This window comes from Enhydra lutris, unplaced genomic scaffold, assembly GCF_002288905.1.
Source record: "Enhydra lutris kenyoni isolate GAN:26980312 unplaced genomic scaffold, ASM228890v2 scaffoldscaffold26, whole genome shotgun sequence".
Lineage (NCBI taxonomy): Eukaryota > Metazoa > Chordata > Mammalia > Carnivora > Mustelidae > Enhydra > Enhydra lutris.
Genome location: NW_019154110.1, coordinates 10,687,109 through 10,711,686, shown reverse-complemented (window position 1 = coordinate 10,711,686; position 24,578 = coordinate 10,687,109). Strand labels below are relative to the sequence as shown.

Sequence of the window (24,578 nt, the reverse complement as noted above, 5' to 3'; positions counted from 1 at the left end):
TCAGCCTCTGGAAGGGAGGCCGCCTGCCTCTTGTTGGCCTCTGGTCCAAAGCGCCTTTCACCCAGCTCGTACTTGTGGGCTGGCCAGTGCAGGCTGGCAGGTGTGCATGGCCGGAGGAACAAAAGAGCCGAGCTCCAGGTGAGGCTGTGGCCCTTGTCTCTGGGCCGCAGATCTGGTCCACAGCTCAGGGGCAGCTGCTGGCGAATTCTTGGGTAAAATCTCTGTGATCATCCTGGAGACCTGCTGTTTGCACACCTGCACTTCTTTGCCTGACTTGTGGTCCCCAACACGAAAGGGTCAGGCTTCATTCTGGGCGACTGCGGTTTCTTCTTTAGAATTTTTCCTTTTCTAGAAGTCTTAATGTGCTTCTTTTATTGCTGGACTTCCTCACGATGGTACCTCTGTTTCCACCTACCACCCTCGCAAGATGACTTCATACACAGACTGAGAAGTTTTTGTGTTGCAGCCTTGTTAGCCCGAAATAGCTGTTTGAAGGGTGGTGGTTTGGTGTTTTGTTCTGTTTGGAAAGTCAGGTTTGCTGAAGATGGCTCTCGGGTAATGAGGGCACTTTCATAAGCCTATTCTCTCAGCCAGCATGGCAGGCTGTCTTTTAGGGTGAGCTCTTGAAAGTAGAAAACAGAGCAGGCACAGCTTTCTCGTGGAGTCATTCCCTGGCTGGCCTGTGACCATAGCTATGTGTGCCTGGCCTCCCTCTGTGGGGGTTAGTGGCACGACCTTCCTGCAGGGGCAGCTGTGGGTCCCCTGCCTCGGCTGGCCCTGTTTCCTCCGTGGCTCGCCACCCTCCTCACATCTCCGCAGGGGAATCTGCGCTCTCTGCGCGCGGGACCGTGTTTGGGTGCTCCCGTGACAAGGGCAGGAGAGACCCCAGCCCACCTCTTTTGAGATTTCCAGGCCTTGACAGAGAATGTGGGCTGGGTGGGTTGTTGTGTGTGTGTGTGTGTTACACTTGACAGCAGAAAAAGAGGTTGAAAAGGAGACTTTATTTTCAAAGACCCAAGACCCTGGCATACTATCATTTTCTGAATTTCGAAGTCCAGCTCTAGAAATAAATTAGCCAATCGAATTACTTATTAGATTGAAAATAGATAAAAGGGGCCAGGGGAGTGGGGGAGAACCTTGGTTCCACCACCAAACAGCTGCACATGTGATAGTAATTGGAATCTTGTTGCCAGGTCATTTTCATTGTTTTTCAAGTACTGCCAAGTCCAAGAAAATGTATGAAAACTAAATCATATCTCCCTACATCCCATGTCTGATTGAATCCTCCTCGTCGTGCGGCAGTCTCATACATCCTATTAAAATATTCAATCTTGTTTTCTTACTTGAAGAGCCTGTCTGTAAAGGGCAAACTTATAGAAAACTCATTCCCTGGAGACAGGTATCCAGCCACACCGGACTGTTTACATATTTTACTATTTGATTGGCTGCTTCTGGGTTTTACCTTCCTTTGTATTTGTGAGTAAGGGCTGTGGGATGCATTTTTAATTACCAGGCTGTGTTGGCCATTGAAGAAACCAAGGGGACATTTCCTGGCTTCTCAGTTCTTGTTGAACCTTGAAAAGGGAACCAGTGTATTTACCAATTTGTTTTGTTTGTCTTCTAGGACTGAGTTGTATCGATCTCTTTTTGGGCAGCTCCACCCTCTTGACGAAAGCCAAAGGGACTGACCGCACCCGCCACTCTTGCTACAGGCCCGAGGCGGGAACCCGGACACACGGACAGGTGGACACACCGTGCACCGGCTCGCCAGCCCCAAACACGGGAAGCCGTCAGCCCATGACTTTGGGCTAGCTGGGGAGTCCTGGGCAGGTGGGGGATTTAGAGCACGTGCCTAATAAGACCCAGGAAGCCTGGAGTCAAGTGTCCATGTCCCCCATGCTTCAGTTTGCTGGGGACCCACGCCCCACGCTCGTTCACCATCACAAATAAACCGTGTTGTTACGGCCATGGCCACGCGCATGATGTCTTAGACAGCACGGAGTCAGTCGGCTTGAGAGATCTGGTAGAGGGACAGGTTTGTGGGGGACGGTTTTCACTTTCTTTCCAGTCACACAGCCTCCTCTCATGATACAAAGTTCGTGGAAGCCAGGATGCCGCTTACTGGGCGGGTCATGTTTGGCGATGGCTCATGGCTCTGAGGAGCAGGGAATCCCCAGAAACCTATGAACTGTGCCCAGGAGACTCTGTTACTTGGAGGCATTCGCCTGTGTGTCACAAATACAGCTCCCTGACTTCTTTCTCATTTCCTCCTCTTCCCCCTGTAGATTTCTTCCACAGTCCTTTTCCAGTCTCACCATTCCTAAATCACTTTATTGAGATGAGCTCTGGTGTAAATCCAGCAGGAGGAAATGATTCACTTGTTTTTCATGCAAAGGTCAAAAGCTGGAAATTAAATCCCCATAAGGGGGATTTATTGGCCTGCTGTGGTCAGTATGCAATGAAGATTATCTCGCATAAGCAATGTGTGTGTCCAGCGCTCGCTGCTGACCGCCCCTGGCTCCTTTGCCCACATCTTTACATGGAGCTGTGGAATTCGAGAAGAAACGCGCATTCAGTTGTGGTGCAGAACTAGTCACTATTGTTAACGTCAGGTTCTGACACTGTTCTGAAATGTCAGAACCAAGTGACAGATTTGGGTACCCGGGAGTCCCACGTGTCGTACTGCCTCAGTGTCTGGGGGCCACGTGCCGGGCCTAGAGGCTGGGCTCCAGATGCAGCAAGTCCCGCGTGTGACCGGCCTCACCCTGTAGTGTGAGCGTCAGAGCATCTGCTGAGCTCAGGATGGGCGGGATGGGGGGGAGGTTTTTCCATCTCACATTAATTGGACCTTGGTATGTGATGATTTGTTTCTCTGGTCTCAGTACTTACCTCTTGGGCTTGACTGTCAGGGAAATGTTTAATTTTCAGTGTATCTCCAGCTACCCAAAAGATCAATCAACAGGAATCGAGTTCCCCCACATTTACTCCCTTCAAAATGATCACTTTTTAAAATGGAGAACATCCAATCCTGTCCACCTAGCCTGAGGAGCCCGAATCGTGCACATTAGAGCAGCAGTAAGTAACCTCCTGATACGGGACTTCCGGTGAGCCTGCCACTAACCTCTGTTTCCTGAAGAGATCGAATCTTTGCCACAGTTACTCTTGACCTGATAAAGAAAAAGATTTAAACAAGCACTTCAAGATATTTGGAGTCCAACGTGTTTAATTAAAATGAATTAAAATCAGGAGAGATGAGAAAGGACAGAATTTTCAGTAAAGAGAGGCTTGCATTTTAAAATTCAGAAGACCACCCTCCTTCCAGCCAAGAATAAATTGGAAACTATTTTAATTGACACGGATACTGCAATTCAACTGTTACTAGAAAGACAGATTAGTTGATTGATTTGCATTTTAATAAAACTAATACTTTACATTTTGGTAGCTAATGCTGATTTTCAAATGAGGTGAGAACTGTTATCACGAGTTTCCATCCAGGGCCCTTTTTCAATGTTGACTGAAGCATTCCTCCCTTTTGTGTGGAGTTTGCTTATTTTCTTTTTGCCCAGCTGACTACTGCACACGCAAAGCCTGGGAGCCACCGACCTTGGAGAGCTCCCAGAACGCTCGCAGCGGGGAGGGGGGGCCCGGCGGCGCCCCCCACCCACCATGGGCTGGGAAGCAGGCAGTGGGCCCCTCCCCTCACGACAGAGGACGGAGGCTGCTTTCTTGCTTTAGATTATTTTACACTAACAACTAACTACAGAAAAGTAGAAGGGACAGGTAAGAAGTCCTGGCCAATATCCTGTTACCCAGAAATATCCTGTTACCGCCTCTCGGTGTTCACAGTTCAGTACTCCAGGGCCGTCTTTCCTGTCAGGGCAGCTGTGGTGTGGAGTGGCCCCGCCTGTTCTTCCCCCCACCCCCACCCCGGGGCAGCTGCAGGGGGAGACTTTGTTTTTACTTTAGACTATTTGAAATTTTCTACTCGGTCTTTTAAAAACAATGGAAAAAAAAAAAAATTCACGTGGGCACACCTCCCCCTCCACCTAACACCCCGCCCCAGTTGGAAACCACTGGTAGGTACATAGTATCCTGCATGTTAATATTAATAGTTTAGTGAAAGAGGGGCATGTAACTATGGAGCTCAGGGTCGCGAGTTCAAGACCCATGTTCGGTGTAGAGGTTACTTAGTTCAGAGCCTCCTGGCTGGCTCTGTCGGTTAATCGCCTGATCCTGGATTTCAGCTCAAGTTATGATCTCAGGGTCCTGCGACTGAGTCCCATGTCAGTCTCCGTGCTTAGCAGGGGGTCTGCATGACATTCTCTCTCCCTGTCCCTCTGCCTTCCTCCTACTTGCGTGCACTCTCTCTCTAAAATAAATCTTTAGGGGCGCCTGGGTGGCTCAGTGGTTTAAGCCTCTGCCTTTGGCTCAGGTCATGATCTCAGGAGATCTCATGATGTCCTGGGATCAAGCACTGGGCTCGCTGCTCAGTGGGGAGCCTACTTCCCCCTCTCTCTCTGCCTGCCTCTCTGCCCACTTGCGATCTCTATCAAATAAATAAAATCTTTTAAAAAATAACCTTATAAATCTTAATAATACAGTAAAAGATTATTTCCATGTTTTACAGATACCTTTTAAGTCATTTAATTGCTAATTAAGAATTCCATTTGGGGCCTGTATCTTTAGCACTTAGCCAGATCCCCTGTAGTTGAACATTTAATTGTTAACAACTATTTGCCATTATGAATAATGTTACTGTCTAACATTTGTGCATAAAGCTCGTTTATCGTCTTTTGAAATAATTATTTTTCGGGGCACCTGGGTGGCTAAGTCGGTTAAGCGTCTGCCTTTAGCTCTGGTCATGATGCCAGGGTCCTGGAATCGAGTCCAGCCTTGGTGCCCCCTGCTCAGCAGGGAGTCTGCTGCTCCCTGTCCCTCTGCATCTCCCCCACTCGTGTGCATGCTCGCTCTCTCCCTCTCAAATAAAATCTTAAAAAAAAATTTTTTTTTTTTGGCATATATTTTTAGGAATAAAATGGATCAGGGGAAAGAAAGAGTCCAATGATTGGGAAGCCTCTTGATTCCTATTACGAAGGCTTAGTTCAGCAGCCTGTCCACTGCTGCCTCGCCGTAGGCCCTGTGGTTCCGCAGCAAAGGGTATGGAGAGGCAGAGAGAAGACTGGCCCAGGAGCCTGATCCCGGGGTTTCTTTCTTGCCCCCCAGGGAACGCTGCAAATCCATATCCTCCTCTGGGAGGATTAAAGAGTAATGTGTTTGAAGATGCTCCCATGAAAGATGGAGAATCAGAAAGTGACACCATCATCTCCCTCTTCAGCCCCCATACCTTTTTTCTGCCCACTGGATGGAATATAATCTGCTCCACTCTCCCCTACAGTTTTAGGCTCTTGCTGCTTTCAGGGTCTTCATCCTGGGGATCTCTCAGGTGGGTTGCCCTCCCCTCCCGTGGCTGTGCACTCCTCCTCGCTGCTTGTATGGCCCTTGCTGGGTAGCCAGGGCCTCCAGGGGTCGCCGCCCAGGGGCATCATTCGGAAATCCTGAGAACCAGCAGAACACCGGAAAGTCCGCTGGAAGCCGACCGGCACCACACTCCGCATACCCAGTTAAGAAGCATCGTTTCCTCTCAGAGGTTGGTTTTCCTGGGTCCCCTGTACTTGCTAAGAGCTCTCCCAAGATCACCGCCTCTTCACTTCTCCGTTTCACCCGGAGGGAGCTGAGTTCGAGGCACTGAATGAATCCAAACGTGACATTCGTCATCACCCTTGGAACCGCTCCCCAGGGACATAGCAGTCACTGTGTCCATGGAATGTGGTGATGCCAAGATCCAAGTCTCCCTGGGCCAGACTCACGAATGACGCAGGCCACCCGTCTCAGCAAACTTTGCAGACGAGCCAAAGGTCAGGAGGCCGGCGGGCCGCGGGTGTAGACGGCGCAGCCACGTCAGGGCCGGGCTGTGGGCCGCCCCTCTGAGACGCCCTGCCTCTGCGGCCCTGTGTCCCCGTACTTACTACACCCAAATCCAAGCAGCGAGCCTCATCTCAAGCAGACAAACCTCAGTCAGTGTTTTTACTTTTAAATGTATGTATGTGCTTGGGTAGTGGGGGCCCTTGTGTGAGGAATTAATTACATTGCGCTTGCCTTACTTAAGTCGTTGTTTTAAAGCTCATCTACCTCATTTTCTTTCCATCTTTCTTTACTCTCCCTTTCTTCCTAATATCCCTCAAATAATTGCTCCTTCTCTGTTGAGTCCAGGCGGTGGGGGGGGGGGCTCCCTGTCGCCCTATTGATTTGTATCCCCCACCCCTGCGCACAGCTGTCCCGGCCCCGCCCCTGCTCTGGACAGGGGGGCGGCGGAAGCACGGAGAGGGTGCCCCTCACCAGCCTCGGGCTCCTCCTGCGCCCTTCGCCGGGTGGTCTGCCTCTAGAGTGCTGCTGCCCCAGAATTTATATTCCTGGGAAGTTTGCTGCTTTTATTTCCGTCGGTTCAGGGTTCTCCGTTCATTTGTCGAGGTCAAAGACACTGAATTCTCGGGAAAGAAAATTTTAAAACTTTTAAAAAAAGCACCAACCAACCAGCCACCAACAATCCCTCATCGCTGATAGGGTGGAAGAAGAATAAGGTCCCCAACGGGCTCGGTGACAGTAACACGTAAGGGTCCCTGCTCACCCCCCCACACACACACCCCACCTTCCTGTTTGTGACTGGATTGGAAATGAGCTGGGGCCCTCTGACTGGCAGGCGCCCATCACGTGGTGAGGCCCTTCCTCCTCCTCCTCCTTCCCCTCCTCCTGGCCTGTCCTTCGGCACCATAAGGGCTGCTGGGTTTATTTGGGGCCCGGGTTACCGGCTCCTACAGAGACTTGGGGGCACAGCTTAGTCCAGGAGTGGGGTGTGTGGCGTTCCCAGTAAAGCCCAGATAGGAACAGAAGGTGGAGCGGAAAGAATCCTGGCCTAGAAATGAAACCTGCTAGGGTTTGACCTTGGGGAAGCCGGTTAACCTCGGGCCTCCGGCTCCTACTCAGCAAGATGAGGCTCAGCTGCGCTCCTCTCCGGCCGCTGTGTCAAGTAAAGGCAGATGCGGAGACTTGGGCTCAGCAAAGGCGCAAAGATGTTCACGTCCATTTACGCGGCCGTCCTGGACCTCGCGCCGTGTGCCAGGCCCTGGTGGAGGCTTAGCGCAGGGCTGTGGGAGCGGGTGACCCAGGCTCTGGGTGCCAGTCTCTTCCCCCGCTCTGAAGAGTTCTGCGTGCTCCAGCTTGGGTCTGACAAAGCCCTTAGCGCCTCTGGAACCGCCTCTGTTAATCCTGGCGGGCACTCCGGGGAGGCCGGGCTCCGAGCTCCTTTCCAGGCTTGGTACCACTTTCCAAGGTTCTAGCTCCCCGGGGTGAGAACGCAGGCTGGCAGGAGGGCACTTCCCCGTGGCCCCACAGTCTGGCCCAGAGTGCTGCCTCCGGCGACCAGGTGCGTGTTGGTAGGCACGTGTGGCTGATTCCGGAGCCCGAAGCCATAAGCCCCGCTGCCCGGTGATTTCTGCCCCTCCGAAGCCTGGGCAGCGTCCCATCGTCCCATCGTCCCACTCTCCCGTGGGGGTTCTGCGGCGCCCAGGAGAAGCCTCTTCTAGCCCTTGCTATGTCCAGAACATCTAAAGCAGTGCTGCCCAGTAGAACTTTCTGGGACGATGGGGCTGGAACTCTATCATTCTGCACACACGAGTCATTAGCTTTGGGCCCTGGCAGTGTGGCTGATGGCTTACTATGTCCAAGAGCTCAGGTCTAGACAAGTTATCTCCCAACTGTTTACAAGTCATAGCAAACACCAGCATTGAAACGGAGTCCACTGTCAACAGATGGGGCAGCAAGCCCTCCAGCGAGCCCTGGGACAGAGCCTCCCAGTGTCTTCCTTCGCCCACCAGGTACCGGAGCACAAGGGCCTGCTTGAGACTTTGGGGTGGCTGGGCTGTGACCTGGGGTACAAAAAGGGGGTGTGAAGGCAGTGGCTTCCTGCCTGGGTGCCCAGAGTGGCGGGGAGGGGGGAGGGTTCCTGGGCGCTAGCCCGGCCTCACCCCTCCTCCTGAGGGATCAAGCGAGGAATGGACTCCCCACTGCCTTCAACTTATTCTCCAGTTTGACTCTTGTGTCCTTTAAAGTTGTAGCGCACTGCACTTGGTTTTAAGAGCTAAATGTAAGGCTAATATGGAACACTTTAAATGTGATAACTCCCGAGTTCACATTGTTCGAGGAGATAAGCAGTAAGGAGCAGGTGCTTTTGAAATTACTTATCAGCGTTTTAGCAGGCTCCTCGTCTGGCCTCACCCCCCACCTGGGTGCTGTGATGTTCTCCGAGGATCTCGGGAACCGAGGCTTCCCCAGGCCCCGGGCCCACTGTTTCATGGGCTGACCTTGCTGGTAAGGTCAGGCCTTTGTTCCCAGCAGGGTGCGCAGCCCAGGTGTATGCACTTACGGGGCAGGGCTGGTGATGGGAGAGGAGCTCTCAGCTGCCACCTGGGGACCGAGCGCCCCCCCAACACCATGACCGTGACCTCAAGACCTTGGAGCCCTGTGGAGGGGGTGCATTTTAGAGTCACATCCTGATCTTCCTGAAGGAAGGTAAGAGGGGACAAAAGGAAGCCCTAGTTCTCCGTTACATAATTAAATGGAGATTTTCCTTCCTGGAGGAGCAAAAAGAGGCCAAGGACAGCCTAATTGAAACCTCAAGATTGCTTCTCCAAGAGTGGCCTGAACAAATGGGCCAAGGTAGACTGCCACCTCTGGATGGCCGGATTCCACCCATGCCAACGGGTCCCTGGTGCACCCTGACTGCCCTCCAGCAGAGGGGGACAGTCTATTTGGCCCGGGAGCCTCCCCTCTGCTTCCTGTTGGGAGAGGCCCTGGGGCTCCCTGGTCCAAACAGAAGAGCCCGTGCAGGAGCTGCCTGTGTCCCAGCCCTCCGGCCCTCCCCATCGTCCTGGTGGCGTGCCACTCCCTGCAGCACACAGAGCTCCGGAGCCCGTCACCAGTGCTCGCCTCTCTCCAGCCAGGCTGGCTCTTCTGAAGTTGTTCCCTTCCAGAGAAGTGATGGTAAATAGCGGTGTTTTATTAATTGCAGATACGGCTGCTAATTAGAACCCAGGCGCGTGCTCCCTCTACCTGTTTATACACTTGCTCCAGAGTGGAAGGACTTTCTCCTCTCTCCTTCCCTCTCCCCCACCCCCCAGATGAGAATTTCAACTTTAAGACAAACAACTTCATTTACAAGTGTGTCTCTAATTAGCTGCAGAATTAGGAAAGCTGAGTTTTCCCCCATAGATCGGCTAAACCCTCGAGGGAGACTGGTGGAATAGAGAGAATCGCATTTCCAATTATTTTGTTGAATTGCTAATTTAGTTATTGTGCCTGGTGTAATTGTGATGGGTATTGGGTGTGCAATTCAATTTGTTTTAAATATTTGTGGGAAGGCTGATCAGTAATGGAGCTGACCTATTTTGTGGCCCAAATTGAGAAAAAAAGACTAAAACACAACAGCCACAAAGATATAGTTTGTTTCCATTTTTATTTTGATCTCTCTCATCCCTCTTAAGACCATTGATGCAACAAAAGGATTAAATTAAAAGACGACAGCACTTTGATCTTCTCCCTTTGAAAGCTCAACTGTCCTTGGTAGTTTAATATGCAGATATTTTAGGGTAGAGTTTTAGATGCGTCGCTGGAGTTGAGGACTTCCCACCTCCCATAATTGCATTTCTGTGTGTGCCTAGCCGTGGTCTGGGTGTGTGACTTTTGAATAGTGAAGAGCGTCATGGAGGTGGCCCCTGCTGCCAACGGTGCAAAGACATCCCAGCGCCGGGGCAGAAGTCCGCGGCAGAGCCTGGAGCCCGTGTGGTCAGGAAGGTGCCTTCCCTGCACTGGCGGTGCAGCTCCGGGGGCCAGTGACCAGGATCCCCACCCAGGTGGCCCTTGCCTGGTGCTCTGCCAAAGACAGGCCCCGCTGCTGCCTGGTTGCGGGGTGGAGGGGGCTCTGCCTTTGTGACAAGCGTTAGGCATGTGGTTCCCGGTTCCCTCCCTGCTGGCAGTGAGTCCAAGGGGAGCTCCTCCCTGGCCAAGCACAATCTGGCTACTTTAGGGTCTCCCCACAGGACTGGCGGCCACAGAAACCGTGCTGGACCCCAGAACAAGGAGCCCTCTGCCCTGTTACTCGGAAATGTGTGGGTGGGTGCCAGGTATCCTTAAGGTCAGGGTTGCTTGCCGGTGACCAAGCCCCTTACCACCCCCCATGCCAGGCTTTTCAGGCACAGGGAAGGTGTGGTTGGGCTAGACCAGAGGGTGGCAGGCCAGAGTAGATTTTGACGAAAGGTAATGATAAATAAGATGGGTCATAGAAGCAGCTGTTTTAATGACTTTGATCCTAAAAGGATCATTTTGTAACTCAATTAAAAGTTGCCAGGGTCGGGGCACCTGGGTGGCTCAGTGGGTTAAAGCCTCTGCCTTCGGCTCAGGTCATGATCCCAGGGACTTGGGATCGAGTCCCACATCAGGCTCTCTGCTCAGCAGGGAGCCTGCTTCCTCCTCTCTCTCTGCCTGCCTCTCTGCCTACTTGTGATCTCTGTCTTTCAAATAAATAAATAAAATCTTAAAAAAAAAAAAAAGTTGCCAGGGTCCATTGCTGTGCTTAGCTGCCCAGTAGAAGTTTAGACTTTACGATTCGCATGTGGGAGCTCCCAGTGTGCTGGGTAGGGTGAGCTTCGGACACAGGTGGTCTTGGTTCTCTGGTCCCAAGATCCAGCTGGGTCCCGTGGGAGGACAGGCAGGAAGACCGTCCTCTCCGGAGCCATGCCATGAGCTAAATGTGAACACTGCCCTGGGCGTCGGGAAGGATCTCTGCAGGGAGAACCATGGGTGCTGGAGGAGGAGCTGTGGACACCGGTGCAAGGGCAGGAGGCAGGCATCTGGGTGTTGCTGGTGAGGTCCGTGCACTCCTGCCCTTTGCGGGTTATAGACTTTCACAGTTTTCATAGTGGGGTGTGATTTGTGTACCATAAAGTTCACCCACCGCAAATGCCCAATTCTGTGATTTCTTAGTAAGTTTCTGCACCCATCAACCCACTTGAGTCTAGAACATTTTCATCAACCCAGCTCATAACTCCGTGCTGGTGTGCCGTTCCACAGGGTGGCTGATCTGCTCTGTGCAGCTTGGGAACTGTCTTTTCTGAGTGTCTCCTATAGGAAGAATCCTACCCTGTGTCGCCCGTGTGCCTGGCCTCTGCCACTGAGCATAAGGTTCATCCTTATCACAGCCCACATCGCTGGTTTGTTTCTCTGGACCACTGCGTCCTCGCGCTGTGGCACCACATTTGGTTTACCTGCTCACCCATTTAGGAATATCTGAGTTATTTCTGCATCTCGGCTCTTGTGTGCAAAGTCGATACAAACAAACACAAGTCTTTGCGGGACATGTTTTTATTTCTCCTGGATAGATACCAAGGCATGGAATAGCGAGGCCATATGGTAAACTTATGTTTTACTTTTTAAGAAACTGCCAAACTGTCTTCCGAAGTGGCTGTACCACCTTGCGTACCCACCAGCAATGTGTGAGCGTTCCAGTTGCTCCACATCACTGTGGATACTTGTTATTGTCTGTCTTAGGGTTCTTACCATTCTAGTAAGCAATGGACTCTTGTGGCTTTAATTTCTATTTTCCTAGTGACTGACGATGTGAGACAGTTATCACGTGTTTATTAGTCATCCATATTACCATATTACCTTCCTTGGTAAAATGTCTATTCAAATCTTTTGCTCATTTTTTATTTTATTTTTTTAAAAGATGTATTTATTTTAGAGAGGTAGGGGTTGGGAGGAGGGGTGGGAGCGGAAAGGAGAGGAAAAGCAGAGCCTGATGCAGGGCTCAAACTCACAACCCTGAGATCATGACCTGAGCTGAAATCAAGAGTCATAAGCTTAACCAACTGAGTTTTGCTCATTTTAAATTGAGTTACTTATCTTATTGTGTTATAAGAATTCTTTATATATTCTAAATGTAAATCCTTTATCAGGTAAGATTCGCAAAATATTTTCTCCTAGACTAGTTTTGGTACTTTTTATTTTCTTTTAATTAATTAATTTATTCATTCATTCATTCATTCATTCATTTATTTGACAGAGATCACAAGTAAGCAGAGAGGCAGGCAGAGAGAGAGGAGGAAGCAGGCTCCCTGCTGAGCAGAGAGCCTGATGTGGGACTCGATCCCAGGACCCTGGGTTCATGACCTGAGCTGAAAGCAGAGGCTCTAAGGAACTGAGACACCCAGTCACCCCTCTTTTTTTCTTTTCTTTTTTTTTTTTTAAGATTTTATTTATTTATTTGACAGAGATCACAAGTAGACAGAGAGGCAGGCAGAGAGAGAGAGAGGGAAGCAGGCTCCCTGCTGAACAAAGAGCCCAATGCAGAACTCGATCCCAGGACCCTGAGATCATGACCTGAGCCAAAGGCAGCAGCTTAACCCACTGAGCCACCCAGGCACCCTCTTTTTTTATTTTCTTAATGCTAACTTTTGAATCACAAATGTTTTTAATTTTGATGGTGTAATTTATCTTTTTTTTTTTTCTATTATCACTTGCATTTGGGAGGTCGTATCTAAGAAATCTTTGCCCAACTCAAGGTCACAAATATTTTCTCATCTGTTTTCTTCCAGAACTTTTGTAAAGTCTTAAAGCCTACATTTAGGCCTATAATCCATCTTGAGTTAGTTTTTGTCTATGGTGTGAGGGTCTAAAAATATAAATTTGCATATGCATATCCAGTTGTCCCTGTACCCTTGGTTGAAAAGACTATTTCTCCCCCCCCCATCGAATTGCCTCAATTCCTTTGTCAAAAATCAATTGACTGTAAATGTGAGGATTTATTTCTAGACTCTTAATTTTGTTCCATACTATTTGCCTGATTTTATACTGGTAGAAGTTTTTAAAATGGATAGTTTAAGTCTGCCAAATATTTATCGAAATTGTTTTGGCTATTCTGGGTTCTTTACAATTCCATATAAATTTCAGTATAAATTTGTTAATTTCTAAAAAAAATGCTTAATGGGATTTTGATAGGGATTATATTTACACCATAGATCATGTTAGGGAGATTTGCGATCTTAACAGCATTGAGCCTTCCAATCCATGAACATGGTATGCCACTTTATTTATATTCAGTTTCTCTCAATGGTGTTTTATAATTTTCAGTGTACAAATCTTGCACCTGTTAAATTTCTTCATTAGTATTCTACCATAATTGATGCTATTGTTAATGGATATTTCTATAGTTTTATTTTTGGATTGTTCTTTACTGGTATATAGAAAGACAATTTATTTTATTTTATTTTATTTTATTTATTTATTTATTTATTTATTTATTTATTTTGTATATTCATCTTGTACCCTGTGACTTTACTGAATATGTTTACTCTAGTTTTTAAAAACCCATTCCTCCCCTGGGATCATGCTTTCTGTGAATGAAGATAGTTTTAATTCTTTCTTTCCAATTTATAAGCCTGTGATATTTATTTAGCAATTATTGCACTGGCTAGAACTCCCAGTATGATGCTGAGTAGAATGACAAGAGTCAACACTCTTGCCTTGTTCCTGATTTTAGGAGGGAAAAGTAGTCAATCTTTCACTATTAAGTATGATGTTAGATTTGTTTTTTTTTTAATATATGCCCTTTATCAGGTTGAGGAAATTTTTATTTAGAATGGGTGTTGAATTTTACCAAATGTTTTTTCTGCATCTATTGAGATGATCATGTGGTTTTTGTTCTTTATTAATATGGTATATTACATTAATTGATTTGGATGTTAAACTAACTTGGCACTCCTGGGACAAAATCCTACCTAGCTATGATACATAATTTTTTTCGAATATGTTGCTGGATTTGGTTTACTAATTTTTTAAAAGATTTTATTTCTTTATTTGACAGAGAGCACAAGTATGCAGAGAGAGAGAGAGAGAGAGAGAGAGGGAGGGAGAAGCAGGCTCCCTGCTGAGCAGGGAGCCCGATGCAAGGCTCGATCCCAGGAGCCTGGGATCATGACCTGAGCTGAAGGCAGAGGCTTAACCCACTGAGCCACCCAGGCGCCCTGGTTTACTAATATTTGCTAAGAATTTTTGCATCCATGTTCATGAGGGGTATTGGTTTGTAGTTTTTCTTTCTTGTGATGTCTTTGTATGCTTTGGTATCCGGTTAATACTGGCCTCAGAGAATGAACTGGAAAGTGTTTTTTGTCTTCTGAAAGAGTTTGTGGAAGATTGGTATTTCTTCTTTTAGATATTTGATAAGAAAATTAATCAATGAAGCCTTCCAGGACTGGACTTTTCTTTGTGGGAAGATTTTTAATTATTAACTTGATTTCTTCACTTGTTATAAGGTTATTCAGATTTTCTGTTTCTTCTCAAGCCATTTTTTTTTTAAGATTTTATTTATTTATTTGACAGACAGATCACAAGTAGCCAGAGCAGCAGGCAGAGAGAGAGGGGGAAGCAGGCTCCCCGTGGAACAGAGAGCCTGATGTGGGGCTCAATCCCAGGAGCCTGGGATCACAACCTGAGCCAAAGGCAGAGGCTCAACCCACTGAGCCACCCAGGTGCCCCTCAAGTCAGTTTTTATAAATGGTGTCTTTCTAGGGATTTGTTCATTTTATGTAAGTTGTCTAATTGGTATAAAGTTGTTTATAATATTCCTTTATAATTCCTTTAATTTCAAAAGTGTCACTAGCAAGATCTCTTTCATTCCTGATTCTGGAAATTTGTGTCTTCTTTCTTCTTGTTTGTTGATTTCTGTTGATCCTTTCAAATAACTGAATTTTGGTTTTATTTATTGCTTTTTTTTTTTTTCTGTTTCATTAGTTACCACTCTCATCTTTATTTTTTACTCCAGTCTGCTTGCTTTGGGTTTAGTTCCTTTTTTTTTTCTTCCCAGTTTCTTAAGATGGAAGTTTAATTTGCTGACTTCTCTATTTCTTCTTTCATTTACATCTGTCAATTTTTAAGATAATCATGGTATTTTATTCAAATGTATAAATATTTACTATGGCCTTGTAGTGTGTATCTCTTGATTTCTCCTCTAAGTTCACTCTCCATAATGTTCATCACACCCAGGATGCTGACCGTTAGGAACTACTCTCTTGCTAGGATGATCAACCCTCCTGCTTTGACCAGGACATTTCCATGGCTTTAAAATTTAAAAAAAAAAAAAGTTAATTAAAGTATAGTGGATATATATTAAATTAGTCTCAGGTATATACACAGTGATTCAATGAATGCATTACAAAATGCTCACCACAATAGGTGTATTACAACATTATTGTCTGTATCTCATTGTGGTTCACTTTGCATTTCTCTAATCATTAGTGTTGTTGAGCATCTTTTTTAATGCTTGTTGGCTCTTGTCTATAATCTTTAGAGAAGTATCTATTTAAGCCATATACCCATTTTAAAATCAGTCTATTTGGGGTTTTGTTGTTGAATTGTAGAAGTTCTTTATATATTCTGCATATTAACCCTTTATTAGATATGTGATTTGCATTTACTACATATTTTTAAGTCCTTTTCTTGGTGGTTCCAGGGATTACATTACAGTCTGTTTGAGAGCACTAAATCCTAACCACCAGGGATATTTGAGATTAATATAGATAAATTTTTCTTCCCTTTGTGTAGTTGTAATATTTATTACATTTATAAATGCTATAACTCCCCAAATACAAAGATATAATTATTGCTTCATGCAGTCTTTTTATTTATTCAACTGTGTTTTCCTTTTTTCAAACTGAAGTATAGTTGGGCTGTCCATTTCTGTATCAGGTAGGAAGGACGCTGGGATTGAGGTTGGTGTTGAGGACAGTAACTGCCATGACTTCCAGTGTTTTGATGAAACCTCAGGTGTGAGACCTTCTGGCCAAGCGCCTGTGATTTCATATTGTTGCGGTGTTTGCTGTATCACTGGCAGTTGCAGCTTTCTGTAAGTTTGCTGTGGCATATGCAGATTCTACAGAAATTAGGATTCCATGAAAGATTTTGAGGAAATGCAGAAGGCTGGTATCTCTGAGTGCAAAGTGTTTTTGGAATGTAAAGAATTTCTTTGGGTTGAGTTCAGTTGAAGTTTGTCACTGACCTGTTTCTGAACTACACAATGTGAATATTAGGTTATGGGATAGTTTCTCTTGATAAATAAAAAACTAACAAAAAAATTGAAGTATAGTTAACATACAATATGTTTTATTCAATCTTATCTATTTACCTTTTAAAATGCCTATGTATTTCTTTGTGCAGATTCAAATTACTGTCTGGAATCATTTCTTTATAGCTTGAATGATTGTCTTTAATATTTCTTGTAAGGCAGGAATTGTAGCGATAAGCTATTGAGGTCTTTTTCATGGGAATGTCTTTATTTCACTTTTGTTTTGTTTTGTTTTGTTTTGTTTTTGGAGCATCTAGGTGGCTCAGTCAGTTAAGCATCTGACTCTTGATCTCAGCTCAGGTTTTGATCTCAGGGTCATGAGTTAAGCCCCATGTCGGGTTCCACACCCATCATGAAGCTACTTTAAAAAAAAATTTTTTTTTAATTTTTTAAGTAATCTCTATACCCAATGTGAGGCTTGAACTCACAACCCTTAGATCAAGAGTCACGTGCTCTACTGACTGAGCCTGCCAGGCAACTCTCATCTTTGTCATAAGGATAGTTTTGCTGGGGACACTTGTGTGGCTCAGTTGGTTAGGCAGCTGCCTTTGGCTCTGGTCATGATCCTGGAGTCCCAGGATCAAGTCCCGCATCAGGCTCCCCACTTAGCAGGGAGTCTGCTTCTCCCTCTGACCCTCCCCCATCTCATACTCTCTCTCTCTCTCCCAGATACATAAATAAAATCTTAAAAAAAAAAAAATGACACAAAGAAAGGATAGTTTTGCTGGATACAGAATTCTTGTTTGACAGGTTTTTTTGTTTGTTTCTTTATTTTTCCCCCTTGTAGCACTTTGAATATATCAACCCACTGCCTTCTTGTTTCCATTGCTGTTATTTGTCATTTGGTTTTTGTTTTATTTTTCCTCTTTATGTGATAGTTCTCCAGCTTCTTTTAAGATTTCCTTTTTGTATTTCAACAGGTTGGCTATAATGTATCTAGATATAGCTCTCTTTGTGTTTAACCTCCTTGGGATTTATTGAGCTTGGATCTGCAGGTTGTTGTCCATCCTATTTGGGAAGTTTTTGGCCATTATATCTTCAAATATTGTTTTTTGCCCCCTTTTCTCTCTCTTCTGCTTCTGACATTCTCAGCACAAATAAATTGGCATACCTGATGTCACCTGGGTCTCTCAGGCTCTGTTCTTCAGACTGGATGATTGCTCTTGCTCTATCTTCAAGTTTACAGATACTTTCTTCTGCCTTCTTGAATCAACTATTTAGTCCCACTAGTTAATTTTTCATCTGTTATTGTACTGTTGAACTCCTGATTTTTAAAAGTTGTTGTAAATATAACATAACCTAAACTTTACCATTTCACAGTGTTTGAATACAATCCAGGGGCATGAAGTGTATTCACACTGTCACACAGCTATCCTCACTGTCCCTCTCCAGAACTTTCTTGTTATCCCAAACTGAAACCCCACACCCATAAAATGATAACTCCCCATTTCCTCCTCCCTTCAGCCTCTGGTAAGCACTATTCTACCTTGTCTCTGTGAATTTGACAATTCTAGATACCTCATATAAGTGGAATCATATAGTATTTCCTGTTTTTTGTCTGGAGTGATGTGTCATTTAACGTGATGTCTTCAAGGCTTATCTCTGTTAAAGCATATATCAGAATTTTATTCAAAATTTACTTAAAAAATTTCTATAATACCTAAAGTCTTTATCTGTTACATTTAACATCTGGACCTATACAGAAACAGTTTCTATTGTTTATTTTTTTTTTTCTTAGCTGAGGATGGGTTATGCTTTCCTGTTTCTTTGAATGACTTATGATTTTTTTGAAAATTGTACACTTTGTATAACATAGCAACTATGGTTTCTGACTTTTCTCCCCAAAGGCTTTTGTTTTTGTTTTGTTTAGTAACTTGACTAAATCTGTGGATTCTGTTTTCCCTATGGTATGCAGAAGCTAATGTTTCTGCTCAGTTTTTCTTTTTAAAAAAATTCTTGTTTTGGTGTGCCTGGATGGCTCAGTTGGTTAAGTGTCTGCCTTAAGCTTGGGTCATGGTCTCAGAGTCCTGGGATCCAGCCCCACATTGGGCTCTCTGCCCAGCGGGGAGCCTACTTCTCCTTCTCCCTCTGCCTGCCACTTTGCCTATTTGTGTGTGTGCTCTCTGTCAAAAACATTAATAAAATCTTTTTAAAAAATATAAAAATTCTTGTTTTGAGGCACCTAGGTGACCCACTTGAGCATCTGACTCATGATCTTAGAGTCCTGGGATCAAGCCCCACATTGAGCTCCCCACTCAGTGGGGAGTCTGCTTGTCCTTCTCCCTCTGCCCTTCCCCCTGCTTGTGCTTTGTCTCTCCCACAATAAATTAAAAAAAAAAAAACTTAAAAAAATTTTTAAAATTCTTTTTATTTTTTAAAATTTATTTTAAAAGTAATTTTTAGGGGCACCTGGGTGGCTCAGTGGGTTAAGCCTCTGCCTTCGGCTCAGGTCATGAACTCAGGGTCCTGGGATCAAGCCCTGTGTCGGGCTCTCTGCTCAGCAGGGAGTCTACTTCCCCCTCTCTCTCTGCCTGCCTCTCTGCCTACTTGTGATCTTTCTCTCTTTGTCAAATAAATAAATAAAATCTCAAATTAAAAAATAAAAATAAATAAAAGTAATTTTTTTACTCAATGTGAGGCTTGAACGCATAGCCCAAGATCAAGTTGCATGCGCCTCTGACTGAGCCAACCAGGTGCCCCACTCATTCTTATTTTTAAGTCTAGCTTCATAGGTATCACCCTTGTGACTAATGGTCAGCCAGTCACCTGATGGTCAGCCAAAGTTTGGCTTAGAAACAGCTTCAACCAAATATTCAATTTTATTGCTCGCAAGTTCTACCTTCCACAAAACACAAGAACATGAATCCAGTTCAACCAAGTTCTTTGCCACTTTTTAACAAGGATCACCCTTCCTCAAGTTTCCAATAACACATTCCTCATTTGTGTTAGACTCTTCATCAGAATGACCTTTAGCATCTGTATTTCTATCAACATTCAGTTCGCCATCGCTTATGATTCTCTAAGAAGATAGATGCTTTTTCTCTAGTTCTCTTCCTCCTCTGAGCCCTCACCCAAAACACATTTAAAGGTCTGTTCAGGGCAATGTAGGCTTTTCCTCCAAACTTCCAAACTCTTTCAAAGCTACTTCTACATTTTTAGATTTGTTATAGCACCTCACTCTTGGTATCATTTTTTTAAAAAATTGGCTTTATTGAGGCATAATTGACATGAAAAATTGTAAAACATTTAAAGTGTATATTGTAGTGATTTGCTACACACATTGTGAAAGGATTCCTTCTGTTTAGTCAATTAACACATCCATCACCTCACTATTCTGTGTGTGTGTGTACACAATTTCTACCATCTTAACACATTTCCATTATGCAATACAGTGTTACCAACTGTAGTCACCATGTTATACTCTAGATCTTCAGACCTTATTCATTTTATTGCTGTAAGTTTGTACTCCTTTCCCAACCTCTCCCTTTCCCGCCACTCCCACCAAGCCCCTGGCAATCACTTTTTTCCCCTCTTTGTATGAGTTTGAGGTTTTTTTTTTGTTTTTTCTTTTTTTTTTAGATTCCACATACAAGGGATACTACACAGTATTTGTGTCTCTGGCTTACTTGTCTCTTTGGCTTATTTCACATAGCAATAATGTCCTTAAAGTCCATCTGTGTTGTCACAAATGGCAGGATTCCCTCCTTTGTCATGACTGAATAATATTCCATTGTATATGTGTGTATCTCTCATCTTCATTATCTGTTCATCTGCTGATGGACACTCAGCTTGTTTCTGTATGGTGGCTATTGTGAATAATTCTGTAATAAATGAGGGAGTACAGATATCTCATCAACATTGTTTTCATTTCCTTTGGATATATACCTAGAAGTGGGATTAGTGGATCACATAGTAGTCCTATTTTTAAACCTTTAAGGAAACTGCATACAGTATTCCATAGTGCTGCACCAATTTACATTCTCACCAACAGTGCACAGTGTTCCTTTCCCCCCCCACATTCTCCTCAACACTTATCTCTTGTTTTGGATTTTAGACATTCGGACCAGTGTGAGGTGATATCTCACCGTGATTCTGATTTGTATCTCCCTGATGATGAAAGATAAACCCACTTTCAGGTACTTGTTGACCATTTGTTGGTCGTCGTTGGAAAAATGTCTATTCGGTCCCTCTTTATTTAATCAGATTGTTTACCTTGCTACTGAGTGGTCATGTGTTCTTTATATATTGAGGATATTAACCCTTTATCAGATGGATGATTTGCAAATATTTTCTTTCCCCCATAGGTTGCCCTTTCATTCATTCTGTTGATGGTTTCCTTTGCTGTGCAGAAGCATGTTAATTTGATTTAGTCCCACTTGTTTATTTTTGCTTTTGTTGCCTTTGCTTTTGGTGTAAAATTCAAAAAATCATTGTCAGGACTGATATCAAGGAGCTTAGCACCTATGTTTTCTTCTAGGAGTTTATGGTTTCAGGCTTTACATTCAACTTTCTAACTCATTTTGAGTTGATTTTTCTTTTTGTATGGTATAAGGGTCTGTTTTAATTTTTTTGCATGTGGCTATCTAGTTTTCCCAACACCATTTATTGAAGAGACTATCATTTCCCCCTCTATATTCTGGGCTCCTTTGTTGTAAACTAATTGATCTTATATGCCTGGGGTTGTTTCTGGGCTCTCTGTTCTGTTTATTGATCGACGTATCCGTTTTTATGACAATGCCATAATGTTTTGATGATTGCAACTTTGTAATAAAGTTGGAAATTGGGCAGTATGATGCCTCTAGCTTCGTTCTTCTTTTTCAATATTTTACTTTGGCTATTTGGGATCTATTGTGGTTCCATGCAAATTTTAGAATTATTCCATTTCTCTGAGAAATACCATTTTGGTAGAATATTTTGATAGGGACTGCCCTGAATCTGTAGATTGCTTTGGGTAGTATGGATATTTTAACAATACTACTTCTTCCAGTCAATGAACATGGATTATCTTTCCATTTATTTGTGTCTTCTTCAATTTCTTTCATCAGTGTCTTATAGTTTTCAGTGTATGTGTCTTTCATACACTGAAAAAGTGTTTACTCCTCCAGTAAAATTTATTCCTAGGTTTTTTTTTTTCACTCACAAATGGGATTTTATTTCTCTAATAGTTTATTAGTGTATAGAAATGCAACTGATTTTTGTATGTTAATTTTATATCCTAAACTTTACTGAACTATTTTTTTTTAAAGATTTTATTTATTTATTTGTCAGAGAGAGAGCGAGAGTGAGCACAGGCAGATAGAGTGGCAGGCAGAGGCAGAGGGAGAAGCAGTCTCCCTGCTGAACAAGGAGCCCAATGTGGGACTCGATCCCAGGACCCTGGGATCATGACCTGAGCCGAAAGCAGCCGCTTAACCAACTGAGCCACCCAGGTGTCCCATCTTTTTTTTTTTTTTTTTTTAAGATTTTTATTTATTTATTTGACAGAGATCACAAGTAGGCAGAGAGGCAGCCAGAGAGAGAAGGGGAAGCAGGCTCTCTGCTGAGCAGAGTGCCCGATGTGGGGCTCAATCCCAGGACCCTGGGATCATGACCTGAACTGAAGGCAGAGGCTTTAACCCACTGAGCCACCCAAGCGCCCCTGAACTCATTATTCTAACAATTTTTTGGTTGAGTCTTTAGCATTCTTTATATATGGGTGTGCTCATATATGTGTGTGTGTGTGTGTGTGTGTATTATGTCATCTGCAAATGGAATTTTACTCTTTCTTTCCCCATTTACTTCTTCCTTTCCAATTTAGATGCATTTTCTTTCTTGCCTCATTGCTCTGGCTAGGACTTCCAGTACTATGTTGAACAGAAGTGGCAAGAAGGGACATCCTCATCCTTAATCTTCGATCTTAGGAAAAAAGCTTTCAGCTTTACATTGTTGAGGTTGGTGTTAGCTGCGGGCTTGTCACCTCTGTCCTTTATTATGTTGCGGTACATTCCCTCCATATCCAGTTGCTTCCACATGTTTAGGTTTGTTAACAGCAGCACTGTTGTGGTGGTTTTTTTTGTTTTTTTTATTTTGTCTCTGTCCATTTGGACTGCCACAACAGAATGGAAGTCTGAGACTAGAATGCCAGCACGGTCAGGTGGGGGCTCTCTCCTGGGGTCCCTGACTTCATGTTGTCTCCTCACATGATGAAAAAGGGAAGGGATCTGTCTGGATCCTTTTAGAAGGCAAAATCCTATTCATGAAGGCTTCAACCGTATGACTTACCACCCAAAAGCCCTGACTTCTAATATAGATCACTGGCGGGGGCTAGGATTTCAACACATCCAATTTTGGGGACATTCAGACCAGAGCAGTCCTCAGTGACACTTTTGCGTTGTGTCCATGTAACTGGTGTCTGGAGACAATCCCTAGATTTCTGCTCAGGTAAGGGGGATGGCTCCTTGAAAGCTTTATGAGGAAGATACTCTAGAGTGATGACCGATCCTGTATCTTATGGGCATGAGGGAGGGTTAGAACATGGAGAACCCTAACATATATCGAGAATTTGCTACTAATGTCCATCTCTTGATTTGTGTTAAGGTAATTTTTCAAAAACCCCTTTGAGCTCTTTGTTATTATCCATTTTTCACAGATTAAGGAGGCAGGAACTTTTCCAGAGAACAGGAATGAGAGACCAGATATTTGAACGCGGCTCGGGCTTATTCCGAAGTCTTTTAAGTGCTCTTTTAAGTGGCTCTGAAGATACCTACCTCTGTTAGCATGGACAAGAGTATTGTTAGCTTTTTCCCAAGTCAGGGCCTGGATGTCTGTCGTCCTTTGTCCCTTCTCACCCCAATCCTTCCTGCTCACTCCAGACCGGTCGTAGGTAAGCATGTTTGGGATTAGACCCAACATTCTGCCATCTCTGGGCTCTAGTCTATTTCCTCTCCTTATGGTCCCAAATGGGTAGAGCCCACTGGGTGGTTCCAGGCCCTCTCAGAGCTGAGACACCATTTTCCTCTCCCACCCCATCCCCCTTGTGCCTCCCTCCCCTGCCCTCACCTCAGGGAATCTCGTTTTTGAAGATTTTGCCTGCTGCATTTACGAAGATGTCCTGTTCCCATTATTTTTTATCATTAACTGTCTCTTGGAACTTCTGGCAAGCAGGCGGTAGCCCGTACTAGCCGGGCTGACAAAACTGTCATCAGAAGGACAACGGCATGGTGAGACTGAGCTGCCTGCCTGAGGCACACCAGGAATCTGAAGTATTGAAAACAGCTGACAGCTGCTTATTATCTCTATGCCTCCTGGGGTGGCCTGGCTGACTATCCTAGGTGACCCCAGCTCACTGACCACACACATGGAGCCGCACTTGAAGCTAGATTTCTCAGCACACATGGCGGTGGTCTTTTCATTCCGTTGGGCTGCTTTCTAAATTTTTGTACCCAGTCTGTCCATGCTCCCAAATCAACCAAAGGCTCTCCACTCTCTCCAGGACATGTCTTCTTCCTTGGCCTTGCCTTCCTTTTCCATCTGGAAACCATTCTCTGCCAGGAGGCTTCAGCCTTTAATTGTCTGTACCATTCATGTGGCCCTTAGCGCTTTCTGCCTCACTGTATGGATCAGGTGGGCTCAGGTTTTGGCCTGGGAGGAGCCAGCCAAGGAGCCAGCATTTGAGTTCGCCTCCCAGGTCAGTTCTTCTCTAGGCCTCTCACCAACCCTTGCACATTGGAGGGAGCACAGAACACGTCCTCCCTCTGATGGCAATTAGGCACTTGTATTCATCACCGTGTCTGTGTTTGCTGGTTGATCACGGAATCCCTGCTGTTCTAACTTTACTTATTATCCTGGTAATACCAGTGGTGGTGTTAAATTTTCTTTCGTTGAAAAGAAGGAAGTATCACTCCCCAACAGAAGAAAGCACTGTTGTGTGTCAGGAAAGTCCCCGGAGGCAGGAGCAGAATCTTTCCCCATTTTGTCTTGCTGACCTTCCCCAGAACCACCAACGGGTGTGGGCTGAGAGCAGGGACACTTCAAGTTCACATCCTGGGATCTGGTTCTCCTCTGCCTGCTTAGGGAGGAGGGAAGGCGGCCCACGGCTTCTATGCCGACTGGGACTCCCTGCCCATGGAATATGACATCTGGCGGCAAAGAGTAATTTTCCCTCGGGTATCCCTTCTTATTACTCTAAGAACATTCACCTTAGGGTGATTCAAATGGATGTATATTTACAACATAGTATATATATATATAAAATAAATATATGTAAAATATATTTAAAATAAAACATTTTATTTTAGGAAAAAAGACCCTTTGCTAAACATCTCCAGGAGACTGACAGATCATTCCAAGCTTAATACTCAGCAAAGGCCAA

The 24,578-nt window shown here is 44.9% G+C and overlaps 1 protein-coding gene and 1 pseudogene across 1 annotated transcript in view; both read left to right on the top strand.

Moving 5' to 3' along the window:
* The window catches only part of LOC111151702 (apoptosis antagonizing transcription factor), a 102,903-nt gene extending 99,031 nt beyond the window's left edge, over positions 1-3,872 (top strand). The window contains exon 12 of the mRNA XM_022509854.1: positions 1,625-3,872. Within this exon, the coding sequence (XP_022365562.1) occupies positions 1,625-1,688 (64 nt within the window). The 3' untranslated portion in view covers positions 1,689-3,872. The remainder of the gene's footprint in view (positions 1-1,624) is intronic.
* Positions 3,873-15,900: 12,028 nt separating this feature from the next.
* LOC111151453 lies at positions 15,901-16,148 on the top strand (annotated as a pseudogene).
* The last annotated feature ends 8,430 nt before the right edge of the window (positions 16,149-24,578 follow it).